A 13170-nucleotide genomic window follows, 5' to 3' on the forward strand; every position below is an offset into this window, starting at 1 on the left:
GGATGCGGAATAGCGGAATAGTGAAGTTTGTACTGAGCACACCTCAAAGTGGAAGTGCGTGTGAAAGAAGGAGGACTAGTCTAATCTGCAGGTGGAGCTGGGAGGACATAAAGACCTGATTTTGTTTGCTGTGAGAATCCAGAGCGATGGCATTCGGGAGCCCCTGCTCCCAAACCTAATGGTGACCAGTTGGAGTGTCTGTGGGCGTGTTAATGTTGTGAGCCTTTCAATTTTATACTCGGCCCGTATGTATAAATAAAATCATATACTGTATTACAGCGTCTCTAGTGACCTTCATTCTTATGAAACCTGAGGTATTGCAGTCCCCGAGATCTCCATAATTATCACTATTATTTACACCATTCTCAACAGAAAGTGCTCAGGACAGTGAACAAATCATGAAATATAATGCAGACCAAAAACAGATAGCAAAACAGACTTCAAAGCAGTATCAATACAACCAGCACCGCCAGTAGAAAAAACATCACGAGGACAATTTAATTACATGTTTAATATGTGTCACTTAATGGGTCAAATCTGTGTCATTTATTTATTTAAACAGATTTCTATCCTGCCTTTTCATTTGAGTGCTAAAAGCATCTCACAATAAAAACCACATATCAGGTGACAGTAATGTAAGTAATATGTGTATATATATTTGTAAAAATGCTCTGAATTTCTCTCTCTCCTTTTATCAATCATTCAAGGGTTTGGAACTCCATTTAACATTGATGTGAAGAGACCTCAGATCTTCCGTGGCCCACAGGAAGCCCAGTTTGGGTACAAAGTCCTTCAGTATACAGCCCAGGGGCAGAAATGGTAAGTCAAGGCTGGTTAAACCTAACCTGCAATAGCTGTTTTGAATATGACCATTCCTCTCTTTTTTATAGATTGTCACCAAAACTTACACGTACGTGGAAGCTTAAAACCACAGCCTCTGCCTCTAGTTCAATTATCCAGAAACCTGAGGGAAGACATGTCCTTCCAGGGCCAGCCCTACTATTAGACAAAGTGAGCTGACTGACCAAGGCAGCTAATTTCCAGTGTCGTGGAAGGGCAACCTACTTGCTGCTTACTTTTTAAAATTTAACATGTTTTTATTTCATAAAAGTGCGTTGCATTTTTACTGCTGCCAGGGAGGGGAAGATATGCTGATGGGATTATCTTTAGGCTTCAGGTGCCAAAATAACTTGGCTAGTCTTTGACACTGCAATTTGATGGGCGGTGAGTGGTGAGTGGAGGATTTCCTGCTCCACCACAGGGAGCAAATTGTCTTAGGCCTGTTCTGTCTACAAATATATTTTGTGTGGGGTTGGGGGGGCGGTTATATTGCTCCAAAGGAGGGAGCCAAATTAGCACTTTGAGTGCCAAGACATAAGGGAGTGGAGTTTGTCTGTACCCTCTCACAGGTTGGGAAAAAAATTATTGAGGGAATTCTTTGCATCCGTCTTTATAGTGGAAAATCTAGGGCAGATTCCCAGTGCCTGAACACTAACTTGTGCAGGAAGGGAGTCTGAGGAACTGAGGCAGATAGAGGTGATGAGGTGAAGTTCTAGGCCTAACAGACACAATGAAAACTGGCAAAAGTCCGGATGGAATCCACCCTAGAACTCAAGCGTGAATTTCCTAATCTTCTAACAAAAATATGTAACTTGGTCCCTCAGATCAGCCTCCACACCTGAGGACTGGAAAGAAGACAGTGTAACACCAATTTTTAGAAAAGGAAACTGGAGGGATCCTTTGAAATTACAGGCTAGTTAGCTTGATATCTGTCCTGGGAAAACATTGGGGTCTGCTGACCCCAGTGTGCGCCAGCTCTGAAAATGATCTACACTACGGATTGTTAGGATTTGAAAAATAAAACTGCCAATATCATTATGCCGTTATATAAATCTATGGTGCAACTGCACTAGGAATACTATGTGCAGTTCTGGACACCTCCCTTCCAAAAGGATATTGTAGGGCAGGAGAAGGTTTCAGAAAAAAGGCAGCCAAAATGATCAAAGGGATGAAGTGACTCTCCCATGAGGAAAGGTCGCCACGTTTGGGACTTTTTAATTTAGAGGAAAAGCAAAAAAGAAGTGACATGATAGAAGTTTATAAAATTACACATGGCATGGAGAAAGTGGTTAGAGAAAAGCTTTCCCCCCTCTCATAACATTAGAACCTAGTGGTCAATAACCCAGGTAATAAACTGAAATAGTCATGATGATCATGATGATAAAGATGATTACTTAAGCATTTCTAGATATATCTCTAAGGGGCGATTTTGAGTGGATTTTTTTACAGAGACTAGGGTATGTGCTGAAACATTCAGCGTTCCTTTTCTAGTGGCAGGGGGGGTGGGGAGACTCTTTGTATGAAGGTTTTGGCTTTGAGGCCAAGGATCTAAGGAATGAAACAGGCAATGATTTCCTGACAACTTGTGGTACCTCAAAATCTGTCTTCCCCCACCACACCCTTGAGGCCTAAATGCAGGTCTAAAAACAGCCCCCTGTTGCTCGTTTCTGCCTTTCCTCTGAGGCAGCTTCCACCTCTTCTCTGGCATCCAGACCTCAGTCCTGCGTCAGTCCTGAATCAGAAAGGGAAATTCCGAGCTGCACCAATGATTTCCCCAATTGTACATCCGCTGGACTTGTTAAAGAACAAAAGAACAAAAGGGAACTGTTGGCAGCACTCGTGCACTTGAGAATAATTCACAGATGGAGAAGAAATTCAGTATATGCCAGACTTCCATATGCTGCCATTAAGGGTGGCCAGGGAACTGGGTCCAAAGATCACATGAAACACAGAGGCACTCAAAAAGAGCCTCTGTGTGCAGCCGCCATAGCTGCTGGTGGGTGTTTGGAGCGTCCCCTGATGGCTCAGAGCCACATGGAGGCTGTCCTGCTGAATGGGTTCACCAGATGTCTGGCCTCCTTAGCTTGAAATGATGCTGTGGGGGAGTTGGAAATGGGATGTCTCATGAATTTATGTTATCGGGGTGAAATATACTCGGAGTCGAGAGTGGATTTCATGTTCTTTATTCAGCTCATAGTGGTGAGGAGGAATGGAAGTTCCCCCAGAATGTCTGCTTTATATACATTATTTACACAATGGGCCCCATGTGATTGGCTCATTCCGGGATTCTCCTGTAGGCCAATCAGGTTGCGGATTCACTTCCACCTGGAGCTGGATTGGGTGGCTCCTGTGGACCAATCAGACTGCTGCATTCTGAATCCTATTGTTCTAGGACCAATCAGACTGCTGCATTTTGGATCCTATTCAACTCAGTACATAACACAGGGAGACCTGAGCTTTTGACCTGAAAATGGGATTCAGTGTGGGTTAAGGTTTGCCAACTGATCCAGGCCTTCTCTTGCGGTGTAGAAAGGTTTCTCAGCTTGGAGATAATGCTTGCCATTCTCTGCAAGATCCATTTGAACAGTTGGCAGCATTTCCTGGAGTCAGAGCACAGCTGTGACGGCTAGTAACCATTGATAAAGACTTTTCCCTGAATTTGTCTCATCCTCTTTTAAAGCCGTCCAAGCTGGTGGGCCTTTTCTGCTTCCTGCAGGAGGTTAAAGTCTGCTCCTCCTGCAGTGATTAATTCAACTTCCGCTGATGCATTTAAACTTCCAACAGCACAGGGTGGGTTTCAACGTAAAAATACAAAATAAGAACACAAAATACCTAACAACAACCCACCCCCCAAACAAACCAATAACCCCCTTGCACAGACACATTTAAAAGGCCATGGATTGTTTAATCAGCCAAAGGCCTGGTTATAGAGAAACCTTTTCGTCTGGTGCCTAAAGATATGTAATGGAGGTGCCAGGTGAGCCTCCCTGGGGAGAGTACTCTACACAGTGGTGAAGGAAGGAGGTGCAGTAGGTCCACGCCACCCCAGGTGTCACCACTCAGAGGGGGTGACAAAATGCTGGGTGGCACTCACTGCGGGACCTTCACGTCTCTCCTGGGAGAGACGTGGTGGTTTTGGCGCACGCAGGCTCTGCGCTGCCCAAATGGTTCGCCCGCTTCCTCCCTCCTCCCAGCTGTAGGGTGGCTGAGTGGAAGGAGGCAGGCAGACTCCTGAGGCCCCACGGTGCTCCCCACCCCTAGGTGCGCCGCCCCAGGAGCCCGAGCGGCTTCCTCCGCCGCTGACTCTACAAGTGGGGATCCACTGCAGAAAAGGCCCATTCTCATGTTGCCACCCCCCAGACATTTTGTAGAGGGGGCAGATGAAGAAGGGCCTCAGAGGATGAACACAGGCTCTGGGTTTCTTCACAGAATCTTAGAGTTGGGACCCTAAGGTTCATCTAGTCTAACCGCCTGCAATGCAGGAATCTCAGCTAAATCATCCATGACAGATGGCCACCCAGCCTCTGTTTGAAAACCTCCAAGGAAGGAGAGTCCACCACCTCTTGTGGGAGTCGGTTCCACTGCTGAATAGCTCTTGCTGTCAGAAAGTTCTTTTTTACGAATTTTTAGTTGGAATCTCCTTTCTTGCAACTTGAAGCCATTGGTTCAAGTCCGACCATCCAGAGCGGGGGAAAACAAGCATGCTCTCGCCTCCATTGTGATGACAGCCCTTTAAGATATTTGAAGATGGCTATCATATCTCCTCTCCGTCTCCTCTTTTCCAGGCTAAACACACCCAGTTCCTTCAAGTGCTCCTCATGAGCCTTAGTTTCCAGACCCTTGATCATCATGTGGGGGATTGGTGTTATATACTCAAACCATCTTGGGGGCAACCTGGCCTGTTGAATTCATCTCACTGATGAGGAGTGGGGCTGACACACAGTTGCATCTTTTGATACCTCCAGATATTGTAATATGGTAGAACATTGGGGTGATAGGCTAAATCCCAAGCAGCACCTTCAGAGGAAAACTGTGGGGAATGCCCTACTTCCCCATAATATATTTCCATCGTATTACCAGAATGAAGGAGGAATCTGTGATCTTGCTGGCGATGAGGAATCCAGGAATCAGATGCAAAGCTTAACATGATCATTCTGTTTCCCATGGAAAAGGCATCTCAGAGTGGGCAATGGGGCTCATGAGCTTGGGGGGACTGGCTTCAGTGAGAAAGTGGGGCAGCGTGTCGGATCCGCCCCCAAACCAAGAACTGGGTTCTCCAAAGCCAACACCTTGGGGGGGGGTGCCAGTAATGTATTAGGGATGCCTCCCTTTCCTTTCTCCAGCTTCTTTGCGGACACATTGAGTGAGTAGATGAGGTGGTGAGAACAGTTTTCGGGACCCCCTGGGAAAGGGGATGGACAAAATGAAGGGTGGGGGGAGAAATGAGAGAGGGGAAAGTGAGCAGGAGGAAGGAAATGCAAGAGAAATGGGCCTCCCTCTTCCTTTCCCTTCCTTTCTCTCTCCTACACAAACCTCCATCCAACTCTGTCCTGCCAAATTTCACAGTTCATCATCTAGTTTTCAGTACAGTAATAGTAATACAGTGCTTAAAAAAAATAAATCCAAACTACTCTTATTTTTTTTTTTTTGCAAGATGTGATTTCCCTCACAACAATCCTGTGAGGTAATGCAGCATATTCACTCTACCATTTTACAGATACAGTGCTAGAATAGAGGGGGATGGCTACTTGCTAGGTAGGGCCACTGCTGCCTCCGTCTCCTCTTTTCTGGGGCAGCTCCTAAAAAGCTACATGGGGTGCAGCAATTGACAGTGTTTTTATAACCCTTAAAAGCCAGGGAATTAATCAGTGACATGAACCCATGGCTCCTAATTCCATGTGAAACTCCCGTTGCAAAGAACCGTGTTTTACCTGCAAAATTATGCCACAATACTCCAGAAAACAATATACAGTGGTGCCTCGCAAGATGAAATTAATCCGTTCCGCGAGAGTCTTCGTCTAGCGGTTTTTTCGTCTTGCGAAGCAACCCTATTAGCGGCTTAACGGATTAGCGCTATTAGCGCTTTAGCGGCTATTAAAGGCTTAAAGGCTTAGCGGATTAGCTGCTAAAAGGCTATTAAAGGCTATTAAAGGCTTAGCAGATTAGATAAAGGGGGCGAAAAGCGAAAAAAAAATCTCAAGACTTGCAAGACATTTTCGTCTTGCGAAGCAAGCCCATAGGGAAATTCGTCCTGTGAAGCAACTCAAAAACGGAAAACCCTTTCGTCTAGCGGGTTTTCCGTCTTGCGAGGCATTCGTCTTGCGGGGCACCACTGTACAAATATTGGCATGGTTTCATGTTACTGTGACTTTTAAATCATTTAATGGCATCAGGCAGGATTTTCAGCACCTGCTGAAAACATTTTTGTTTAGACATGCCTATCCAGAATGTTGACATGTGTTTTTTTTAGTTTACCATTGGTTTTAATTATTATTTGAATGTTATGAATGGCTCTTTTAAACTGTGTTTTATTGATATATTTTTTTGTAAACCGCTTTGAGTTTTCTTTTTCTTTTTATAGTCAAGTGGTTTATACATTTAATGATATAAAGAAATCTCAACAGGATGCTGGTGGGGGCACCTTGGGATGGGACGGCAGATGACAGAAAAGGTGACGTTTACAAGTGCGTTGTGGGAGAGAGGAACAACTCAACGTGCGCCAAAGTCAACATAGGTAGGTAATGTCGTCATTGCTGGGAAGTACTTGTCCTGCCTCTGCCCCATCAGTTTCAGAACTCATACTGTTGCTGGGATTGGATGGCTTAAAGGTTTTATTCAGTAAGTTAGCACAGTGTCCCAAAAACGAGTCTAGAAGTTACAAGTTCATGAGGCACATCAGGTAAGCTAAGATGTTGTTCCAAAAATTGGGACACCCAATGTCAGGGGCTAGACTGAGGAGAAATGGTGGGAACTGCCCCCCCCCTCCTGCACCTTCCCTAGAAGAGGAGGACAGTATAGATTTAGATCAGTGGTTTGCAGAAGGTCATAGTTCATAGGCTGCAGGGGGGAGAAGCTGGGAAATATTGGGAGAGCAGCAGGGGATAGACAGCTAACAGACTGAAGTGTCCCTTGAAAGCATTCTTGACCCCCCCTTCTCCCAGAACAAGGTGTGCCTTGAGAGTAATAGAACAGAAAACTCAGAGGCAGAAAGCACAGATCAGCCGGCGCAGGGGTGATGTAGAATAGGAGGGTCTGAGGGGGTGGGACTTTACTTGGAGCAACACCATTAACTAAGAGAGACTGCATTCCTTCGTCTCTCTCTGTGAATATTGAATAAACTACTTGGTAAGAATTCTTTGTGTTTTTCCGCTTCTTGGCATCCCACCGTGAGAGGGATAGGATTCCCTGAAGCCTTGACATACACGCTGTGTATGCACTGAGTGGGCAGTGACTGGTCCAAAGTCTCCATGAGGGTTAAGCGCGCATGGTCTGTTCATGCTGGCACTGTGTCCCTGGATTCATAGACTCATAGAATTGTGGAATTGGAAGGGAGATGGAGCAGAGACAGCAGGACCAGCTCACTGTTGGATTTATCGTCAGGTTCCTTGATTTAGGGCTTGTTGTACCCTTCCGTGACCATCCTTAATAAATAAATAAATCGGGTGTGATCCTGAGTCTTGCAGCAGAATTCATGGAGGGTTTGGGGGAGGCAAGGGCAGGCATACATCACGGAGGAGGGTTTTAATGTGCAGGGTAGCTATTACCTCTCATTCCAGTCCCAGCCATGATCTGATGCAAGGCTCATATTTTTGTATGTGTCCCCCCCCCTTCCACTTCCTCTTCTTACTTCTCTTCCTCCCCCACCCTCTTGCTGGCCTCTTGTGAACTAAAATTAGGTGACATGGCCCTGCAGAACAACTCCAGGCAAATCAAAAACATGCATTTTGGAATGTCGCTTGTGGCCAACAAAGATGACGGGTTTGTGGTGAGCAATATTTGTGGTGTCTTTTTCTGTATTTAAATTGAAAACACAAACAGAGACAGATGCACAAAAATGAGATCTAGGAAAGGCTGCTATTATTTCAATGGAAGCCAGGTGAACCGTAAGGCTAGGGTCCCCAACATGGCCCCATATTTTATTTCTAAAATGAAGTTCGTTTGTTTGAAAGAGGGGGTGTCTGCCATTTTGGTCTGTCTTTCATTTATTTTGGTATGTGTGTGGTATGTGTATTTTGCCCTTTGGGGGATAGATTCACATGCATCTGGGGCATCAGTTTATATATGATCTCTCCATCAGTCGTCAGTCAAGAGGCCGGTCCCATTCCTTGGATACAATGCTTCAAGCACTGAATTTGTGGTAGCCGGAGGGTTTTGCAACCTGGCTTTGCAAAAAACATTTTGTCATTTTTACCAAAGATAATGAAAAGACATAGAACAGTTCATTTACTAGGGAAGAAAGAAGTGCATGCATGCATCCTGCAAACAGGATGCAGGGTGTGTTTTGGAAAAGCAGAGTGAAGAAACAAAAATTAGGGATTTTGATGGTACTGTTCCCATTCACCCCACCTCCAGTCTCAGCAAAGCCCCTATGTCTTTTAGGAGCCGTGTGGTGTGCTGAAAATCAACAGGCAAGGCAATTCAGTAGCAGAATGGAGCAAGATTGACAAAAATGTTGCCTTGGGTATAGTCAGGATCTATTTATATTTTTTAAAGTAGTGTATTTCAAGGATACTTATTGTGGTTATTTTGTCGTGTCTCATGATAGCTACGGCAATTTTATTGTCACATGCCTAACAACAAGCTTGTTGTTGTCAATGGACAAACAACCCATTTAATTCCTACTAAGCAAGGGGATTTAATGTGTAGGAGGGTCGTGGCCTTGAAAACGAGAAACCGGCAACCTGGGAGAACCATTGTGCAGAGTCTGAAACGTGGCCCCTGATGGAAAGGCAGAGATTGTGAAAGCTCTGCTTGTCCCGTTTCTGCCTGCCAAAGACTTGCAAGTAACAGCGGGGTCGGGGGCCCCTTCTTTAATGGAGGTGTGCCTGTAAAGATCACAGCTGCAGCCAACGATGGCACACCCAAAGGAGCTTAATTCCTTCCCTGAACAGCTGGCCAGGGAGGCTGTGGCTGGTATCTAGGGCAGCTTGGCTGGGCGTTCCCTGCAAGCAGAGGAGGCCGTTAGCTGCTGCTTGGCTGGCTGGCATTTTTGTGGTGAGGCTCTTGTTTACTCTCAAAGCCCGCCTGAGCATCTGTTTGAAGCTGGCCTGAGGGCAGCGAGGCCCTGAAAGCGGGTTGAGCAGGACAGCCTTTCAAACAGCAAATGAACACAGGGGAGCTGCAGTTGTTGGTAATGGGGCTGAGTCCCCAGCTCTGACAAGGGTTCCTGAGATGGGAGCTGTGAACAAATGGAATGAATAACTAAATATTCAAAAGTTTTGCACTGGAAAACTTGGAATTCCACAGCCTGTATAATGAATTACACATGTGCCAGCTGTCCCACTTTATCGGGGACAAGCTCTGTCTTTTAATCCGTGTCACTGGTGCAAGAACTGGCCTTTAAACCAGAAATTCCCAAACCTGTTTGGGCTATCTCACCTTTGGTTCCCTAAACTCAACCCTGGTATCCCCTACTCCATAAAAGATAAACATCATTCACTGAGGAAGGTGATAACACAATAAAATTCAAAACAGTAACAATTAGGGCTCATCCAAACTTGCTTTTGTGCCACGAAACAGCTCTGCGCTTTAAAGTGGAAAACCCAAATTGCCACTTATTCTGATTCAGTGGGTTTTCATGAAGAAAGCGCCGGGTGTGGGTGTGTTCAGACACAGTACTTTAAAGCACAGACCTGTGCCTAGGAAGCACAGGGCAAAAGGTAATTGTGGATGAGCCCTTAGTTGCGCATTTATTCAAAACCCAGTTAAAACTATTTACCATATTTTTCCGTCTATAAGATGCCCCCATGTATAAGACACCCCCTATTTTGGGGGACTTTGATTTAAGAAAATGGGGGGAGATACTATCCGTGAATAAGACGAGCCCAGATTTTGAATATTATTTTAGAGTAAAAAAATATAGTCTTATACACGGAAAGTCGGGACGCGGGTGGCGCTGTGGGTTAAACCACAGAGCCTAGGACTTGCCGATCAGAAGGTTGGCAGTTGGAATCCCCGCGACGGGGTGAGCTCTCATTGCTCGGTCCCTGCTCCTGCCAACCTAGCAGTTCGAAAGCACGTCAAAGTGCAAGTAGATAAATAGGTACCACTCCGGTGGGAAGGTAAACGGCGTTTCCGTGCGCTGCTCTGGTTTGCCAGAGGCGGCTTAGTCATGCTGGCCACATGACCCAGAAGCTGTACGCCGGCTCCCTCGGCCAATAAAGCGAGATAAGTGCCGCAACCCTAGAGTCGGTCACGACTGGACCTAATGGTCAGGGGTCCCTTTACCTATACAGTGGTACCTTGGGTTACATACGCTTCAGGTTACATATGCTTCAGGTTACAGACTCCGCTAACCCAGAAATATTGCTTCAGGTTAAGAACTTTGCTTCAGGATGAGAACAGAAATCATGCTCCGGTGGCATGGCAGCAGCAGGAGGCCCCATTAGCTAAAGTGGTGCTTCAGGTTAAGTACAGTTTCAGGTTAAGTACGGACCTCCGGAACGAATTAAGTACTTAACTCGAGGTACCACTATACACGGAAAAGTATGGTAGTTTAATTAATTCAGCAAGATGGATTAACTTGATCCAGTGATACCAGCTTTTCAAAGTCTGAGAGTCATTGACACCTCCAGCGCCCCCCATGCCCCCTTGCCTCTTAGCTCCCCCCAGGTAATCCCCACTGCCCACAGGGGGCAGTACCACCCACTTTTAACCCTTCCTGATTGTACCCAAAACTCTCTCAGATTCTGAACATGCTAAGAATTGTCTGGCAAAAGAGATCAGGAAGCTGCCAGACCATTGGTCTATCTAGCTCAGTAAAGTCTAGCGGCAACACTCCACTTAAACCAGTTTGCGTCTCCTCTACAGTGTGGCTGGGCAGGTTCTTATGTCCGGTTCTCTTGACAGGCTTGTGCTCCCTTGTGGTCCCAGGAATGCGGCACGTCCATGTTCAGCACTGGGATTTGCACCAGCGTGGACGAGAACTTCCGCCTGACGGAAAACATCGCCCCAACAGCTCAGAGTAAGTTTTGGTGTCCTGCATGGTGTGTCAGATTTCTAAAGCGGCCAGCATTGAGGGCCTCTGCTGGAAACCCTTCTCTCTGCTCCCAAGTCCCTCAGAAATAGTTGTGTCGGTCCAGGAGAAAGGGAATTGCCACTTCGAACATGTTCAGAAGTCCTCTGGGCTAGCCAATATGGCACCCTCCTGTTGTAGCATTTAACATAGCAGGTGATGACAAGAAAGGCCTTTATGTACCTGAAATCCTGGATAGAGTTGCTGCCTCCCAGAGTAGGCTGGTCTGAACAAGCAGTTTGACTGAATATACGGCAGCTTCCTTTGTTAAAAGCTGTTGGGTGTTTTAGTGATTTGAAATGCAGAAACCACTGTGAGCATTTAAGTCCCCCCAAGGTTAGCGTTTTCCTTCAGCCTGCAGGCCCAGGAGGACTCATTGCAATGATTCCATATGATTCAGGCTCTGGAAAGTCGTGCTGGGACATCAGTCATGCATCGTGTGCCAATGACTTTTCTCCATGGACTATCTGAGGTGGCAGCCTTAGGCCTCTGTTGAATCACTTCAGGCTAGTGGGGCCGTGTGCCATATTTTACAGAGGGCAGACCCCTATTTTAAGAGCGTGGCCTGGTCAAAATCCAATTTAGGAATTTTGTAAAGGAAGAGAGGGGTGTGTATATGTTTGGAAGTTGCCCATCCCCCATAAATGGGTCATCTTGCTAGTCCCAGCTTTTTGGAGAAAAACAGGTGGCGCTGTGGGTTAAACCACTGAGCCTAGGACTTGCCGATCAGAAGGTTGGCGGTTCGAATCCCTGTGACGGGGTGAGCTCCCGTTGCTCGGCCCCTGCTTCTGCCAACCTAGCAGTTCGAAAGCACGTCAAAGTGCAAGTAGATAAATAGGAACCGCTCCGGCGGGAAGGTAAACGGCGTTTCCGTGTGCTGCTCTGGTTCACCAGAAGCGGCTTAGTCATGCTGGCCACATGACCCGGAAGCTGTCTGCGGACAAACGCCGGCTCCCTCGGCCCATAGAGCGAGATGAGCGCCGCAACCCCAGAGTCGGTCACGACTGGACCTAATGGTCAGGGGTCCCTTTACCTTTACCTTTATCCCCCCTGAAAAAAACAACCCTTCTTTGCCATTGCCTAACTTTCTGCCTTTTCAATTTCATACAGGATGCTCAACTTACATGGACATAATAATTGTTCTGGATGGTTCCAACAGCATTTATCCTTGGTACGAGGTGCAGAACTTTCTCAGCAACATCCTTAGCAAATTTTTCATCGATCCAGAGCAGATCCAAGTGAGTTTGCTATTTTGTTTGAAATGACTTTTTAAATAATCATCCAAACATATATGATGGAAAAAATATAAATTATTCGAAATTGCAGTATAGGCACGGCTACCTATTCATGTACTAAGCTACACTTCAATCTATAAATTACAGTGGTACCTCGGGTTACATACGCTTCAGCTTACATACGCTTCAGGTTACAGACTCCGCTAACCCAGAAATAGTGCTTTAGGTTAAGAACTTTGCTTCAGGATGAGAACAGAAATCGGGCTCCAGCGGTGCGGCAGCAACAGGAGGCCCCATTAGCTAAAGTGGTGTCTCAGGTTAAGAACAGTTTCAGGTTAAGAACGGACCTCTGGAACGAATTAAGTACTTAACCCGAGGTACCACTGTATTGTTTCTTTCCATTATTTGTTAAATTGTCATTCTGCAGCTTCACACAGTCAATTGCAAAACTCTCAGCTTCTAGCACTCAGTAAACATATGGGACCACTCAGTTCCACTCATTTAACTCTCCTCTTGATAACTTAGCTTCACAGTAACTTACTTATTCTAAATCAGCTTTCACAGGGCAAAATCACTGTGGAGAAAATCTGCTTTTATAAGGCAACATCACTGTTGCAAACTGGAGATTTTATGTGTGGGGGGTGGTTCTTGAGGATTCTGTGCTTGCTGGTCTGATGGGAGTTGAAATCCAAAACATCTGGAGGGCAGCAGGTCAGGAAAGGCCAGTATACAGTGTGACTTGTTTTAAAAGGGGCAGAGGGTTGAGAGCCACCCAAGACATCCCTGTGAGAGTCTGTTTGGCTTCCTCCCCACATCCTCCGGCTATGTTGGCTGAGGAAACGCTTAGACACTCTGTTTGGA

The 13170-nt window shown here is 46.1% G+C and overlaps 1 protein-coding gene across 1 annotated transcript in view; it reads left to right on the plus strand.

The window, feature by feature from the left end:
• Window positions 1-13170, plus strand: part of ITGA10 (integrin subunit alpha 10) — a 61992-nt gene that overhangs the window by 15311 nt on the left and 33511 nt on the right. Inside the window, exons 2-6 of the mRNA XM_080984204.1 lie at window positions 708-819; window positions 6465-6574; window positions 7737-7825; window positions 10909-11023; window positions 12185-12312. Of these exons, the coding sequence (XP_080840330.1) occupies window positions 708-819; window positions 6465-6574; window positions 7737-7825; window positions 10909-11023; window positions 12185-12312 (554 nt within the window). The remainder of the gene's footprint in view (window positions 1-707; window positions 820-6464; window positions 6575-7736; window positions 7826-10908; window positions 11024-12184; window positions 12313-13170) is intronic.

This window comes from Podarcis pityusensis (genome assembly GCF_964106645.2).
Source record: "Podarcis pityusensis genome assembly, chromosome: 16".
Lineage (NCBI taxonomy): Eukaryota > Metazoa > Chordata > Lepidosauria > Squamata > Lacertidae > Podarcis > Podarcis pityusensis.